Raw genomic sequence first — 18,042 nt, 5'->3', positions numbered from 1 at the left:
AACACCAGTATTTAATATATCTTAATGAATTATCATTGTTATAGCAATCCTGTGCAAGAAAATGTGGGGTTTGTAAAGCAAAATTCAGTTAAACTTGATTGTGGTTCCTTAGTACTGATCTAGGGACTTAAGTTAATTGCCATATTAAGGTTTCAGAAGAACATTTTTTTTCAGAGTGCTATAATGTAGCTTAATATATATATATGTATATGTAGATCAACAAAATATGTTAATAAAGATATTTCTCTCATTTTTAGAGATGAACTTGTGAAATGCAAAAAGGAGCCAACCCATGACGTTGCGCATTTGGGAAGAGTAAAGACCATCCTGTTACAGAAAAATACTGCTTTGTGGATAGGAACCGGAGGAGGACATGTCTTGCTGATTGATCTATCAACACATCATCCCAATCCCATAAAAATAATTTATAAGTTTTGCGATTCTGTTAGAAGCATGTTGGCTACTCAGTTAGGCAAGTTGAAAAGTTTACAGTAAATACTTTTTTTTTAATTCTAGGAATGTGTTGGTCTTTACAAGACAGCACAGAGGAGCAAAGACAATGCACTCCAGTAATTCAATAGTCAATAACCAAGGAGATGCAAGTAGAGTAAATTCAGTCCCAGACTTCAAAGTAATCGTGAAAAGATAATTTTTTATTTTTCATTAAGATGGAAACTCCATTGCTCAAGACAGCATAGTTCTCAAAAGGGTCCCTCGACATGGACCCATGTTTCGCCGATCCCGGCTGTGTCGGAAGGGACAGTAAATTTAAATGTGGAAGTCTTAAACTAAAAAACAAAAGAAATTTTAACAGAAATACATTAGGAGACCGAATAAATATAGATGGCATACCATGAAACATTTAGATACATGAAACATACCTTGAAAATGCTGTTCATTTACACAGTCAAATCGCAAGGAGAGCAGGCAGTAAAAGCAAACCCCAGCGTTTAAAGAGACTGAAGTTTAGACGCCAAAATTATGGCCAATCAGGACATAGCAACACAGAGCAGCATTAGCCAATCAGAATATAAAGGGAGTTATACAGTGAAAAATGCACAACGATGGAAATTCAAAGAAAGAATTACCACTGAATCTCATTGTTTAAACCACGGGGTGATAGACAATTCAATTTAAGGATCCATTTCTGTTCCCTGCGGATCAGAATTTCTGAATCTTTTCACAATTATTTTGAAGTCTGGGACTGAATTTACTCTACTTGCATCTCTTTGGATATTGACTATTGGTCTTTACAAGGACAGTTTTCAAAGCCATTTACCAATGGATATCTGCTGGGTAAATTGGCCTGTCTGAGAACTTCCCTCCCCAGCTCTGGCTTACATGGTGAGAGTACTTTTAGCGGGCTTGAAAGGAGGTGTTCCAGGGACGTGCTTAGACAGGGGAAGAAAATAGCGCACACACTTGGAGGTAGATATTCAGTCACTCTCTAGTTGAGAGAGTTATCCGGATAAATGTATCTAACTTAGTCAGGATATTCACCAGTGCGGCTGCACTGCTTGATATACTCTGCTATCTAAATGATAGCCATATAAGTTTATTTGGCAAACTTTAGACCTGCTAAATAGCACATCTAACTTATTTGACTTAAGTGTGAATATTGCCACTTATCCAGCTAAGTTATCCCACAGCTTAGCCAGCTAACAGCTCGATACTGTAAAGCCGCGGTAGAAACAGTGCGGCAGTGTCAGGCGCACCCTTCCTCCCCGCACGCACAGTTCTCTTCACTTAGCGCCCGATACTCTCTTCTAATTGCATGCAAATGCATGCCGCGGCTGCGAAGCCTTAGGCAAGCGTTAGGACCGCACAGCCCATTTTACTGTATAGAGCGCCTATACAGTATCCTGGGTTTGCGGGCCTAACGCTTCACTGCCGCGCTGGTATCTGTTATTTCAAATGTCATTTCAAATGACATTTGAAATGACAGGTACCAGATGTTCCCCGATGCTCAGCAAACTTTCCCCCAGCCCCCGCTTACCTGCCCTGGCCCCGTCCGGTCTCCGGTCCAGCCCGTCCGGTCTCCTGCAGCCCCGTCCGGTCCCCTCCTCCCGAAGCAAAAAAAAAAACAAAAAACCGAAAAAGTAGCAAGGCTCGGGCTTGCTACGGTAGTCCCTTCTCCCTTCTTCTCTCCGTGCGATTCTCCTCCGTGCGATCCTCCCCTCCCCTCCTCTCTGTGCGATTCTCCTTTCCGTGCGATTCTCCCCTCCGTCCCTTCTCCCCTCTCCGTGCGATTTCAGCGCTCAAGGCAGTCACATGCCGTGACTGCCTTGAGCGCTGAAATTGCACGGCCATTCATCCAGGCAGAGGGAGCCGGCCTGCCTGGATGAATGGCCGTGCGATTTCAGCGCTCAAGGCAGTGAGCGCTGAAATCGCACGGCCATTCATCCAGGCAGAGGGAGCCTCTGCCTGGTTGAATGCACGGCCCCCGCCTGAATGAATGCCCGTGCGATTTCGGTAGTCACGTGACTAGCAAGTCACGTGACTACTGAAATCGCACGGGCATCCATTCCGGCGGGGGCCGTGCATTCAACCAGGCAGAGGCTCCCTCTGCCTGGATGAATGGCCGTGCGATTTCAGCGCTCAAGGCAGTCACGGCATGTGACTGCCTTGAGCGCTGAAATCGCACGGCCATTCTTTCACTGCCGTGCATTCATCCAGGCAGAGGGAGCCAGAGGCCGTTTTCGCCGCTGGCTCCCTCTGCCCAGATCCCGCCGGCCGTCTGAGACTATCGCGCGTCCACCCGCCCCCGCCGCCGCTTGGAACAGGCGCCCACCCGCCCGCGGCCTAGATTTTACACGCGACCACTCGCTCCCCGGCTCCCGCCGCCGCCCGCCTGGACCCACGCGGCCCTCCGACAGGTATTTAAAAATTTTTATTTTTTTTTCTGACAGGTTTTTATGTGTCCCACAGCATTACATTTTCTCGATCATCTCTGTACCGCTTTTTTTTTTATTGTGTTTTATTGTGTTTCAGTATTTTAAGTGGTGTCGATGGGTTTGCTACAAGACTCACAGTCCTAACACCTACTAGGGGGAGGCGGTAAACTAACACGTTAAGGCCGCGGCAAAACAGCGGGTTACTAAGGAGATAATATCAGCGCCCGTTACAGTATCGGAGGGGAATAGCTAATTCCTTCATTATACAGCTAATTCGTTCATTTACACATCATCTACATGCTGCGTGCGGAAAGGGTTATGTGTCTATTTTAGGAAGCGCTAAGGACGCGTGAAACTGGAGACTGTATTGCTGGATGGCCTTACTCGTCTGTATTGTGCGCTCCCAGCACGTTACAGACGGGAAATCTTCAACCGCACGTTACTGTATCGACCTGTAAGTAGTTAGCCATCTAAGTACTGGTTGCTGAGCATGTCCGGATAATCAGCTGCCACTACTTAGCCGGATAAGTCTCAACTTATCCAATTAAGTGGTATGAATATCGGGCCCACTCCAGCTAAGTTAGCCAGATAAGTAGCCACATTCCAGAATGCTCCCTTCTTGCCCCTCTACTTATCCAGATAAGTATTTAGCTGGATAAATAGTTATCTGGGTAAGTGACTGCTGCTGAACAATGGCCACATATTCAGACAGTGCCACTTAGCTGGATAAATTTGAATGTGTCTGGCTGAGAGGTGCAGAATATCACCCCCAATATTTTCAAAAGTTTGTGTTGTTTTCTCCGTCACCCTCACTTGCAGGAGTTGGTTTTAAGTATGCAGGCACTTCAGTGGAAGTACTTGATGTTAGCTGATTTCCAAAGTGAAAGTACATAGAAAGTTTACGTTTGAAGATTAATTAGAAAGCCCGTGTGTACCCAGATGCAACTCTTCAGGGTACACAAGTCACAGACTGAGTTTCCTTGGTAAGTGGAAGCTCCACAGACAGTTTTGGGATGCACTGATGAAATCTGGATGCTGATTGCTTATGTCATATCATTTTTTTTTAGCGTTCTTTTGCATACAGCACAAAGCATGGGGAATAATTTTGATTAGCCTGCGGACTTGCAAATATATGTGCATGCTCTGTAAATACGTACATTAAAGATAATTTTCACTGGAAAACTACACTTGAGTGATTTCCCTTGGAAATTTGCCTACAGTGTACACCTGCTAAAAGCATCTGTGTACATTTGCACCACCTATATGTGTGGGTGGCTGGGCGGGGGGGATGGATCCCAGAAAACAGTATTTGCTCATTTGAAAATCAAATGTACGCAAGCTATTTTCCTCCAGTGATCTGACACCTTTCCCTCCCTCCTCTCCTCTGATCTAAGTCCCTTCCCTCCCCAAAACGCCTCTTTTTACAGCGGCTAGCAGTACGCATGCTGTGAAAACCCGTGCACGTGTTGAGCTGGATTGAGGAGGCCGCCTCTCGGCCTGGCCAGTTTACCTGGCTAAACACTTGTATGCTTGGGCAAATGACTATCAAAATGGTCCTTGATGTGGCTAGTTTGGATTAGCCCTTCAGACTTGCAGTTCCATGTGTACCCTTTGTATGCACGTGTTCTGCAGTTAATTTCCTAAAGCCTGTGCCTGCTAAAAATCCTTGTGTATATTTGCACTTCCTCTTTGTGCAGGTGGTTGACTGGGGCAAAAGAGTACCTATAGTGGGGGACTTCATTGTGACATCGAGAGGGAGCAGGTCAGAGGTCAGGCAGACTTTTTCGTTTTGATCTTGGGAGAGAAGGAGGAAGGATTTGTTCCCCCTCAAGTGAACCTAAATACATGGGAGTTGGGAGAGGCAGGGTAGATCACTGGTTTGAGGTGAGAGGGAGCTTCTTTGTCTCATCAGGAAAATGTTTCAAAGTACCGGTTAGTGGCATATTGTAACCTGCTAATTTATCTTAAGACTACTTTTCAGCCACAGCCCAGCTGGTTAAAAGATACCCAGCTAAACATAACTACTCCATGGCTTTGTAAAGTTTACAGCACAGATAGGCGATATTCCACAAAGGAATATCCACAGAACCGAAGGGTAGTCGGAAATCTCAAGGTCCACAAAATTATTCAAGTTGCAGAAGCACAAATGTATTTATTACTTTGGATGGCAGTGCAAATAAAGTGAAGGATTTTTCCAATATGATATGCACTGCCATCCAAAGTTATAAATAAATTTGTACTTTTGCATCTTGAATGATTTTGTGTACCTTGAGATTTCTGACTACCCTTCAGATCTTTGGATATTCTTTTGTGAAATTTACCCCAGAGTACATTAGCTTGGCATGTTTCATATTTTTCTTCCGTGGGAAAAGTAGTTTTTGAAGTTGTTAAAATTATTGCCCTGCATTCCTGAGAGCAGTCATGATAGCAAAAGCATCACAAATTAACTCACACACCCTATGTGTGTTTGGTCCATATTGGTTACGATGCCACAAATGACATCTCAGCAGCCAGATACCAGCATATACTGTTCGGTAAACATTTCTAGGGTCCCAGAAGACCCTACAAAATAATAGGAAGCTCACAATATTTATTAAAAAAAATTGTGGTGCCAGATAAAATAGCTTGTATTGGTACAGGGTGCAAAGTACTGCTTGCTGCTGGTACTTTAATTTATCATCTAGGCGCTGGTGTATGAAACAGTGACGTTGTTTGCCCAAATGAGCCTGTACCATGAAAAGTTTTTCTTATGATATTGGCTCATTTAAATATTACAGAAATGAGATTTGCAATGAATTGTTTGTGATGAAGTCCATGCAGAATTGCAGACTTGGATCGCAAAAAAGCTAAACTACATCACCTGGAGATGTAGTCAAGTTTCAGAGAACATTGCAGATTTATGAGATTTTCCTCACAAAATCTCACTTTGTGAATGTCGCCCATGGGCTGCATTGCATGATTCTTTAGCGCATTAACGGTTTTGCATCTGCTTTTGCAATTGCGCAATTCTGCGTGGAAGACTGGCAAATAACACACACGAAAATTTGCACACATAGGAGGTAATTGTCAATGGAGTGACGCGTGTAAATGGAGCATACTATTGTAGAAATTTTCAAAAACCCATTTATGCGTGTTAAACCCAGTTTTAAGTGCATAAATCATTTTGAAAATTGGCTCCATTATATTTACGTACGTTTATTGCCTGTGCAAAGTCAAACGTATGTTAGTATATCAGCCTCACGGTCAGATGTTACTCTCACTTATGCTATTGGCTTTTTATATATTGGATAATCTTCCTTTTTTATTTTTTATGTTCCAGTTTTAGTACAGCGTAATACTTGTATTGCCCTTGACTGTTTTTTTTCCAGTAATTTTCCTTTGCTGAGTTGTGAAATATAACTATGGGTACCATTTTTTATGGTTTTTTTTTCTCTTTACATAAAGGGAGCAGCAAAAACGTTGTGCTGATTTTGGGATGCTGCTACGAAACTAGCGGTAAGGATGTCAGACATCGTCAAAGTGATGTTTGGTTGCATGTACTGTAGCTTGTAGTGTGGACAAAAAATGTTTTATCAAAGTGCTCATAAAAACTGGCTTTCAATGTCAAATTCCTCTTGGCACACATATATCCTTGGCAGGTAAAAATACCCCTGGGCAGTGTTGTATGTGGGACGCAGGTTATTCATTTTTAAATATAGACTCTTTAGCTATCTTCCATACTGCTCTGTATGCAGAATGCCAGCAGTACCCTAACAATACCGTCCCCTGGTGCACCCGCACCCCCCCCCCCCCCCAACTCCGCCCAAAAAAGTCAAAGTGACTGGGGCTCGGCCACATTGTAACAGCCTGTGAAGAGTTGCTTGCTACCTCCCTTTTTCACACTCACACTGGCTTTTTTTTTTTTAAATGTACATCATCTCATCACTACCTCTTCTTGCTGTTTCTCCCTTTTCTAAACACTTCCCTGCCTTCTTGATCCTCGCTGTCTCACAGCACCCAAGGAGAGGATTGTGTGAGCTTGCCCTCTCTGAAATGCTTTTAAAGGATGATGGAGATCAGATTGGGAGACTGAAATGCCATCAGAACATTCTTGCCTTGCTATTCCATTATGAAGTAGAAGAGTCCACATCTGTGATTTTTTTTTAATGTATTTTTTAGATATATTTACTTATGTATTTGTTTATTTAAAGACTTTTTTATACCGGTATTCGTTGGTACAGCATATAGGAAAATTAGTTTCTTACCTGATAATTTTTGTTCCTGTAGTACCACGGATCAGTCCAGACACCTGGGTTTTGCCTCCGCACCAGCAGATGGAGACAGAGCAAGACCTGTCAGGCTCCGCCATATATAGTAGGGTACCCCCCCCCCCCACAGCCTCTCAGTCTTACGTAATGTCAAAGCAGAACAGAACTATACCAGACTAGCTAACTATGCTTCATATAGATCGCCTAACTGGAACAGAAGCCCCCAGAACCAAAGGAGCGAACGATAATAACATAACACAGCAATCAAAGAAATCTACGAGTGGACTCTCTGTTACTTTGAACACACAGCAGATACGGGCGGGTCCCTGGACTGATCCATGGTACTACAGGAACGAAAATTATAAGGTAAGAAACTAATTTTCCTTTCCCTGTACGTACCCGGATCAGTCCAGACACCTGGGATGTACCAGAGCCAACTTATTGTGGGTGGGAACCAGAGAGGCCCACTCGGAGCACTCCCTCACCAAAGCCACCCGACGCAGAGGCTTGAACATCCAAACGGTAATGCCGTGCAAAGGTATGCAACGACTTCCAAGTAGCCACCCTACAAATTTCCTGGGGCGACACCTGCAAAGACTCCGCCCAAGAAGCGTCGTGAGACCTTGTAGAGTGGGCCCGGAGCCCCTCGGGAACAGGTTTGCCCCGCAGAACATATGCCGACGCAATGGCTTCCTTGAGCCATCGAGCAATCAAGGCCTTTGACGCCGCACCTCCCCTCTTGCGTCCCGCACAGAGTACAAAGAGATGGTCCGAGACGCGGAAGGGATTCGTAACCTCCAGGTACCGCAATAGAACCCTGCGAACATCCAATTTACTTAAATCTCTTGCCCTAGGATCCTCCCTCTCTACCTCTGGGAACGAGGGAAGCTTGATCGACTGGTTCAAGTGGAAAGCGGACACCACCTTCGGCAAAATGGATGGGACAGTCCTCAGAGACACCCCTGAATCTGAGATCCGTAGAAACGGTTCCCTGCACGACAGAGCCTGCAATTCCGATACTCGCCTGGCCGAAGTGATCGCTACAAGAAACACCACTTTTAGAGTGAGATCTTTCAGCGTCGCCCACTTAAGAGGCTCAAAAGGCGGCGAACATAAGGCCGAAAGCACCCAATTCAGATTCCAGGATGGACAAGGATAGCGCAACGGGGGACGTAAATGCTTAGCCCCGCGTAGAAACTGGGCTACGTCTGGATGCAAAGCCAAAGCCACCCCGTGCACCTTACCTCTGAGACACCCAAGAGCCGCCACCTGAACCTGGAGGGTACTGCAAGAGAGACCTTTAGAGAGACCTGACTGCAGAAAGGCTAAGACATCGGCCACCGAGGCTCCAGTGGGATCCATCCTACGCCCCTTACACCAGTCCTCAAATACCGCCCAGACCCGAACATAGGCCAAGGACATAGACTGCTTCCGAGACCTTAACAGCGTGGCCACCACCTTCTCAGAATACCCTTTCTTCTTCAAACGTTGCCTTTCAAACGCCATGCCGCGAGACAGAAGTGATCCATGTCCTCCAAACAGATGGGGCCCTAACGCAGCAGAGCCGTGGACACCCAAAAACGAAGGGGCGGTTCCACTGTTAAGTGAAGGAGATCCGCGAACCATGGAGGACGAGGCCACTCTGGCGCCACCAGGATCACATCCGTCGGATGCCTTTCTATGCGTCGGAGAACCTTGCCGATCAAGGGCCAAGGAGGGAACACGTATAGTAACACATTTGTGGGCCAGGGGAGCACTAGCGCATCGACCCCTTCGGCTCCTCTCTCTCTTCACCGGCTGTAGAAGCGCGGGGCCTTTGTGTTCCGAAAGGTTGCAATCAGATCCATGTGTGGCATGCCCCACCTTACGCAGATTAGGCAAAACGCTTCCTCCGCTAGCTCCCATTCTCCGGGATCTAGATGATGTCGACTGAGAAAATCTGCCTGAACATTGTCTACCCCGGCGATATGGGACGCTGCAAGGTTGCTGAGATTCCGCTCCGCCCAGCACATCAACTGTCGGGCCTCCGTCGCCACTAGCTGACTCTTTGTCCCGCCCTGGCAATTGATGTATGCCACTGTAGTTGCATTGTCTGACAAGACTCTGACTGCTCTTCCCCGGATCAGTGGAAGGAAGGATTGCAGCGCCAGGAACACCGCCCTGGTTTCCAAGCGATTGATGGACCACTGAGATTGTGCTCTGGACCACTGTCCCTGTACTGAATGACCAAGACAAGACCGCCCCCCAGCCGGACAGACTGGCATCCATGGTGACTACCGTCCAGTCGGGCATTATCAGCGAGATGAGATGATCCGATATCAGCCACCAGTGGAGACTGTCCCGTGCCGAGGCCGTAAGTGGCAGCGGAAGTTGAAACTGTTCGGACGCCGGCTTCCAGCGAGACAGCAATGCTGATTGTAAAGGACGCAGATGAGCGAATGCCCAAGGAACCAAAGCTAGCGTGGACGCCATGGAGCCCAGAACCTTCAGATGGTCCCATACCAGAGGCATCTGTAGGGCCATTAGGTGTCTCACCTGACTCTGCAGCTTGTTCACTCATTCCTTGGTGAGAAACACCTTCCCTTGCTTCATGTCGAACAGCGCTCCTAGAAACTCCAAGGACTGAGAAGGAGTCAACCGACTCTTGGCCAGGTTGACCACCCAGCCGAGAGACCGCAGGAGCTGGAGGACTCTGTTGACCGCCGTCCGACACTGCACCTCGGACTTCACCCGAATCAGCCAATCGTCCAAGTAGGGGTGCACCAGGAAGCCCTCCCTCCGGAGATGCGCCGCCACCACCACCATCACCTTGGTGAACGTGCGAGGAGCGGTAGTGAGGCCGAAAGGAAGAGCTCTGAAATGATAGTGCCTGCCCAAGTTGCAGAACCTGAGGAACCTCTGGTAAAAAGGCTGAATGCCTATATGGAGATATGCCTCCGTGAGATCCAGAGAGGCCAAGAATTCGCCTGGACGAACCGACGCGACAACAGATCGAATCGTCTCCATTTTGAAGCGCGGAATCCGAAGACACCTGTTGACCTTCTTCAAGTCTAGGATTGGCCGGAAAGTCCCCTCCTTTTTGGGAACTATGAAGTAAATGGAGTATTGGCCTTTGCGCTGTTGTTCGGGAGGTATGGGAACTATCGCCCCCAAGTCTTGCAGGCGCTGCAGGGTGCCCTGCACCGCCACTCGCTTTTCCCGATGCTTGCAAGGCGAAACGATGAACTTGTCTGAAGGAGTCCGTACAAAATCTAAAGCGTAACCGTGACTTATCACAGCGAGGACCCACTGATCCGATGTGATCTTGGTCCATTTCTCGACAAATAGAGTCAACCTGGCCCCCACATTTGGCACCGGTGGAGGAACCTGACCCGAGGAATGGACCGCACGAATTTCATTGGGAAGATTTAGTCCCGGCGCCCGATGGAGGGCCACCTTGCTTTCCAAATCGCCTGCCACGAAAGGACTGCGACCATGACGGTTGCCTAGACGAGTTAGAATGGTAAGAAGACCCGGCAGACCTTGCCGGGCGAGACTTCCTGTTACCCCGGTACCGGGACCTGTTGGAAAAGGAGTTCCGAGGCCAAGGCCTGTCCTCAGGAAGCTTGAGCGCCTTGTTCTCACCCAGGGATAGCATCAGATCATCCAACTGTTTACCAAACAATAACTTTCCTTTGAACGAAAGGGAACCAAGATGAGCTTTAGAAGAACCATCCGCCGCCCAATTCCGAAGCCAAAGGAGACGGTGCGCAGAGACCATAGATCTGGCCGACGTACGCAGGAGATCATACAGCGCATCCAAGCTGTAAGCAATCACTGCCTCCAAACATTTCGCCTGAGTGGTTTCCTCTTCTGAGAGATCGGCATTAGACTGTAATTGCTGTGCCCAGCGCAGGCCCGCACGCAAAGCAAAATTACTACAAATCGCTGCACAGACCCCCAACGCAGAGACTTCAAAGACTTTCTTAAGCTGGAGCTCCAATTTCCTGTCCTGAACATCCTTCAGAGCCGTAGCCCTAGTGACTGGAATCGTAAACCTCTTAGTTATGGCCGAGAATGCTGCACCCACTCTAGGGAGGCGAAGAAGCTCCAAGGCATCCTCCGGGAGAGGATACAGTCTATCCATGGCCTTGCTAACCTTCAGCCCCAAATCTGGAGTGTCCCATTCTCGAAACAGGAGATCCGATGCCAAAAAGTGGAAAGGGAAAGCCACTGCTGGTCCTCTGAGGCCCAACAAAACTGGGTCCATTTTGGCCCCCTGCCAGGACTCCGCCGGCGGGGCCTCAACACCGAGCTCCTCCAGAATGGCCGGGATTAGCGGGGCCAACTCATCTTTTTTAAAGAGACTGACCACTCTCGGGTCGTCCCCTTCCACCACTGGGGGGACTTTTCCCGTCCCAGGTAGAGCCAGCTCCTCACCATCCGCGTCCTCGGCCCCCCCCCCCCAGAGGTCTGACGGGCGGATCCACGTCATCTTGAGATGAGGAGTCCGTGTCAGACTCGCGAGAGGTGAACGTAACGGCCGCCTGTCCTTGGGTGGGTCCTCGGCCCTCCGGGGCCTATCCCACTCTCGCCGCTTCCGGGTCTGTGACTGGGACCCCAACGCCCCCGAATTCACCTTTTTCCCCGCTTTCCGCTTAAGTCCTTTATGTTTCAAAACCTTATGGAGAAACAGCACCAAGTCCGAGGAAAAAGAGGACCCCGACGCAGAGGACTCCTCCCCCAGGCTATCCCCTTGTAGAGGAGAGGCAGCCCCCCTCGGGGCGCCCCCCCAGGGCGGCCGCTGCTGAGGAGAAAGCGCGGGAGGCATCGGGGCCTCCCCCACAGCCGACCGCGTGGCCTCCCTAAACGTTTCTAAAATGGCCGCCGTTCCCGCACTGAGCGGGAACGGGTCTGCACTGCCCGCGGCGGCCGACCCAGTATGCTTCGGCGATCGTGGCCTCTGATCCCGGCCCCCCCGACCAGGATCCGACTGCCCCTCGCCGCCCGGCACGCAATCGGAGCATACCCCATCGCGCGACAACCGCGTGCGCGCCGAGCCGCATGAAGATCCCTGGGGCATCTCGCCTGTCGGAACGGCCGCACAAAATAAGCTAACACCCCGACACAAACCGAGAAGACCTGCGACGAAGGAGCGGAGAGTCTGCGCGCAGACAGAATAAAAACAGCAAAACGCTTTTTTTTTTTTTTTACACACTTGCCATCGCTGTCCCTGGTCCTGGACCTCTGCTCCAGTAGGGGTGAGTGAACCGGGCTCCCCGGTGTCAACCCCTTGCTGCTAACCAGAAGATGGCCGGGTCCTCGACCCTTAGCAGCGGCCTCGACCGGGGGGGGTGGTACCCTCAGAACCTTCCACCCCCCTGGGAGACTCCCACGACGAGGGACTGACTTCTTCTAATTTAATCCTCCTCTTTTTTTTTTTTTTTTCCAACACTAAGAACACAAGCCGGATCCTAACTAACACTGACAACAATTTTGGATCCCCGAGGCTGTGGCTTCTGCACCTGCACCATCTGCTGGAGACAGAGTAAGACTGAGAGGCTGTGGGGGGGCACCCTGCTATATATGGCAGAGCCTGACAGGTTCTCCATCTGCTGGTGCGGAGGCAAAACCCAGGTGTCTGGACTGATCTGGGTACGTACAGGGAACGGTTTACATAGAACTTGAACATTGTACAAAGAACAGGGTGTGATAACACTTTACAGAGAACTTGATTTAGGTGATGTACGGGGTAGGAGATATACGTTATTGGGGTATACAGAGGGAAGGCAAGGAAGGTATGAATAAAGTAAATTATTTGGGTGAGCATGTGGGATGGATGAGGGGGGAAAAGCATGGAACATTATAATTGGAAATACACTATTCAAGAAAATGCAGGGGATTATTTGAGCATACACATAACATTATTGGTGCAAGAGGAGTTGGGAACGGGAGAGGGGAGAAGGTGCAGAGGATTATTTGGGCATATACATAACTTTATTGGAGCAAGAGGAGTTGGGAGAGGGAGACGGGAGCATATAAATAACATTGTTGAGCATATACATAACATTATTGGAGCATGAATATAACGTTCTTTGAGCATATATATAACATTATTGGAGGAGGAAGAGTTGGGAGAGGGGGAAAGGAGCATATATAGAGCATTGATTGAACATATAGTTTTGGGGGAGAGGGGGGGCAAATATGATTATGGCGTAAAATGGAAGGAGGTTATTCCAGGAACGCTTGTTTAAAGAGCCATCTCTTTAGCTTTTTTTTTTAATTTTTGGGTGGATGGCTCTAGATCAGTGATGGCTAACCTATGACACGCCGAGCCGTTTTTGCTGACACGCGTAGCGTTTCGGGACTATTGAATTTTTATTTTTTTTTATCGGCTGTGCCGAGCCTTTTTTTTATCGGCTGCACCAACCCTTTAAAATTAGTTTTTTAGTATCCCTCCACCGCCCCCCCCCAATGCCCCCGGGCGCAGGGAGGCGCATGCGGCGCAGCAACAGGCAGATAGGCAGGGCCGTGGTGAGGCTCACGTCACCACAGCCCAAAGAAAAAGATCGTGTTTGAACACGCTGATGCTCCTCCCTCCTGCCTGTGCGGCCCCGGAAGTAAATGTTGCCGGAGCCGCGTGGGCAGGAAGGAGGAGAAGCATCAGTGCGTGCAGAAGAGGAGCATCACTTGCGCTTATGGGCCGCTGCGAATCCCAAGTCGCAGAGGCCCGAGAAGAGGAAGAGGCCCGGTAGCAGGGCCGCTGCAGAGCCCATCCTGTGGCGACCCGCGAAGAGGAGGCCCAGAGGTGAGAGAGAGGCTGAGGGTCTGTAGAGGGTGTGTGTGTGTGCGCGCGTGTATGAGATGAGTTGAGAAATTGTGTGTGAGGACCTGAATGTTTGCAGAGACTGCATGTGCTTGAGCAAGACAGCATGTGGGAGTGAGAGAGAGCCTGTGTGTGTGAGTCAGACAGCATGTGCCAGTGAGAGACTGTGTGTATGAATGATTGTATGAGAGAGAGCATGTGACAGTGAGAGCCTGTGTGTGAGAGAGAGAAATGCATGTGAGAATGAAAACCTGACTGTGTGTTTGAGGGAAGAAGATGGAGAGAAAAGAAACAGAAAAAAAGACAATATAAAAGGAATTGGCAAAAAAAAAATAAGAAAGGGAAGATGGAAAAAAAAAAGCCTGTGACCAACCAATTAGAAAACTAAGATCAGACAGCAAAGGTAAAAAAAAATAAAATTCTTTTTAGTGATTGGCACATGTAATCTTTGGGAATGTGCAAGAATAGCAACATCCCCAATAATCATGTGGCAGCAGTGACAGTGGCAGCAGAGGAATGAGAGAGGTTCCGAGGTTGCTGGCAAAAGAGAGGGGGGGTATGCCTTTAGTGTGTGCATGTGTATGAATGGGACTCTGCCTGGGGGTGGATGTGTGTTAATGCATGGATGCCTGCCTGGGGGTCTGTGTGTGTGAGAATGAATTGGCGCCTGCCTGGAGGATGGAGCGGGAGTGGTGTGAAAATGAATGGGAGCCTGCCTGGGTGTGTGTGTTTGTGTGTATGTGAGGGAGCCAGTGAGTGTGAGAGCATGAGTGTGTATGAGAAAATCCAGGGGAGTAAGAGTTTGTGTGTGTGTGGGGGGGGGGAGGGGGAGAGAGTGTTTTAATTGAAGATTTAGCCGATGAAATTCAGCAACAAAAAAGTCACTAAACAGGTAAGGTAAAGAATTATTTGTTTTTGCTTTATTAATAAATACAGTACATATATTAAAATTATAACTTTTTGTTATTAATTAGAGCTACAAATATCACAATTATGGATTTTTCTAGAAGTGACATACCACCCGAGTTATGCTCGTTTTTTTTAATGAATTTTGACACACTGAGCTCAAAAGGTTGGCCATCACTGCTCTAGATGAAGGTCTGTGGGCATGGTGTTCCAGAGGGTAGGTCCTGCAATCGACAGGGCTTGCTCTTTCATAGAGTTAAGATGGACTGTTTTGGGAGAAGGGAATGTGTAATGTTCTTAGGTATGCAGTTCTGGTTGGGCAAATAGGAGTGGAGAAGCGAATACTATTGTCAAGCCATTGTATGTTACAGGTGTGTAAGGTTTTATGGAGTATGGACAGGATCTTGTAAGAGATACGGAAGGATATTGGGAGCCAGTGGAGTTCCTTGAGGACTGGGGTGATGTGTTCTGATTTTCGGGTGTTAGTATTCTGGCAGTGGCATTTTGGAGCATTTGGAGTGGTTTAAGGGTTGAGGTGAGGAGGCCTAGAAACAGGGAGTTGCAGTAGTCGATTTTTGATAAAATTGTGGCTTGAAGCACTGTGCGGAAGTCGTGAATGTGAAGGAGGGGTTTCAGTTTTTTAAGGACGTGTAGCTTGAAGAAGCAGTCTTTTAAGGTGGAGTTGATACATTTTTTTTAGGTTCATCTGGTTATCGATGGTATTGTGCTTGAAGGGGGTCAAGGGGGGGAGGGGTTGATGACATGTGAGTGTGCTGTGTTATTGTGTGTGGATATGAAGAGGAGCTCAGTTTTTGCTGTGTTAAGGGCAAGGTGTAGGTTGGTGAGAAGGTGGTTTATTTCATTGAGGCAGTTTTCCCAGGTCTTGAGAGACTTGGAGAGGGATTCTTGGATGGGGATAAGGATTTGCACATCGTCGGCATAGATGTAGTTAGGGGGGAGGCCAAGGTCTGATAGGAGTTGGCAGAGTGGTATATGTTGGAGGTATATGTTGAAGAGGGTGGAAGAAAGGGAGGATCCTTGGGGAATGCCTTGGTTAAGTTGGGTGGGTGTGGATTCTGAGTTCCAATCTTCACTGTGTAGTGTCGGTCTTCAAGATAGGACTTGAACCAATGTAGGGCTGTTCCTGAAATGCCGATTTCTGAGAAGCGGTTGATAAGGATGTTGTGGTTAACAGTATCGAAAGCGGAGGAGATGTCAAGTAAGGCAAGGATGTAGGAGTGACCGTGGTCTAGTCCTTTGAGAATGGTGTCTGTGAGGGAGAGTAAGAGGGTTTCTATACTGAAAAACTTATGGAAACCGAATTGTGAGGAGGATAAGATGTTGTGGTTTTCTAAGTGTGCTATGAGTTGGGTGTTAACGATTTTTTCCATGACTTTGGCAATGAAGGGGAGTGGACCCCTTTTTCAATGATACCATAATGTGAGCTACATTCAGGTACAGGAGATATTTCCCTGGTGGCCAGGCCCAGTCTGCTTACAATGTAAGATTGTATCTGAGGCAATGGTGGGGATGATGTCATTTGCCCAGGCTCACAAGTAGTGGCAGCAGGATTTGAACCCTGGCTTCCCTGGTTCCCAGGCCACTTCTATAACCACTAGGCCAGTCCTCCACTCAGATCAATTTGTTCAGATGGTTCTGTAGATCAGAAAGATCTGAATCCTTTTACGGAGAAGGCATTTGGATTTTTCTTTAATTGTGTCCATTTTTAAAAACTGGTATCTCACATTGGTATGCACCCATCCAGAGACAGATAAACATTTTACTTCCTTTTCAGAATGGTGCATGTCTGCTATATTTTTAAAAATTAAAAGAAACCACATTAGTAAGCATGAAATTGTCAAACACTGCTGTTTAAAAAGCCGTTATCAGGTGTAGGGTATCAGTGGTGTTGCCATGAAACACAACCATATCCAATTAGACATATACATGTTAAAAGATGGAAATTAATCGTAATCTGAGTACACAGTTGAGGCTGATATTCAATAGAGATGTGGTTCGTTTCAATGAAATTGCCTAATTCTTTGGGGGCCCCGAACCCCGAAACTGATTTTCCCCAAACTAAGAGGAAAATTAGTTTTTCGGGTTTGTACGTGAGGAGGGTCACATTTTATTTTTTTAAATAAAAAACCACCCCCAGTATTAAAATTCACTGTAATACAACCCCCCCCCCAACCATCCCAATCCCTCCCCAAGATTTACTAACATCCCTGGTGGTCCAGCGGGGTCCCGCGAGGGATTTCTCCCTCCGTGCTGTCGGGCTGTCTGGCCTGCCTCGATCAAAATGGCGCCAATAGCCTTTGACCTACTATGTCACAGGGGCTACCGGCGCTATTGGTCAGCCCCTGTCACATGGCCATCAGTGCCATCTTGTGCTCCTTCCATGTGACAGGGGCTGACCAATGGCAGTGGTAGCCCCTGTGACATAGTATGGGCAAAGACTATCGGCGCCATTTTGATTACTGGCAGCCGACGGTCCGAGTGCAGGAGGTCGCTCCCAGACCGCCGCTGGACTTTTGGCAAGTCTTGTGGGGGTCAGGAGGGTCCCCCAAGACTTGCCAAAAGACCCTGGTGGTCCAGCGGGAGTCCGGGAGCGACCTCCTGCACGCAGACCGTCTGCTGCCAGTAATCAAAATGGCGCCGATAGTCTTTGCCCATACTATGTCACAGGGGCTACCACTGCCATTGGTCAGCCCCTGTCACATGGTAGGAGCATAAGATGGCGCTGATGGCCATGTGACAGAGCTGACCAATGGCGCCGGTAGCCCCTGTGACATAGTAGGTCAAAGGCTATCGGCGCCATTTTGATCGAGGCAGGACAGACAGCCCGACAGCACGGAGGGAGAAATCCCTCGCGGGACCCCGCTGGACCACCAGGGATGTTAGTAAGTCTTGGGGAGGGATCGGGATGGTGGGGGGGGGGGGGGTTGTATTTAATGTATTAAAGTGAATTTTAATGCTTGGGAGTGGGGTTTTTTTGCGTCGTTTTCCCGCATCATTTTTTGGGCCGGTTTCGTTTTTCCCCGTTTAGTTTTTGTTCGTTTTTCAAAAAAACTAACCAAAGAAAAACGAACTTTACCCCAAGCGTCCGACTCAAAAAACGACTCGGTAGAAAAAAACAAAGTTCATCTCTAATATTCAATGCTATTTGACCAGCCAGACAAATGCCGGA

The 18,042-nt window shown here is 48.0% G+C and overlaps 1 protein-coding gene across 2 annotated transcripts in view; it reads left to right on the top strand.

The window, feature by feature from the left end:
- Window positions 1-18,042, top strand: part of LRRK2 (leucine rich repeat kinase 2) — a 584,366-nt gene that overhangs the window by 539,344 nt on the left and 26,980 nt on the right. For both annotated transcript variants that reach the window (XM_029617357.1, XM_029617356.1), the window contains 2 exons: window positions 258-472; window positions 6,339-6,389. In XM_029617357.1, coding sequence (XP_029473217.1) covers window positions 258-472; window positions 6,339-6,389 — 266 coding nt within the window. The remainder of the gene's footprint in view (window positions 1-257; window positions 473-6,338; window positions 6,390-18,042) is intronic.

Source organism: Rhinatrema bivittatum, chromosome 9 (genome assembly GCF_901001135.1).
Source record: "Rhinatrema bivittatum chromosome 9, aRhiBiv1.1, whole genome shotgun sequence".
NCBI lineage: Eukaryota > Metazoa > Chordata > Amphibia > Gymnophiona > Rhinatrematidae > Rhinatrema > Rhinatrema bivittatum.
Note: the sequence above shows the minus strand (reverse complement) of the source record. Positions and strands in the feature narration are given on the sequence as shown.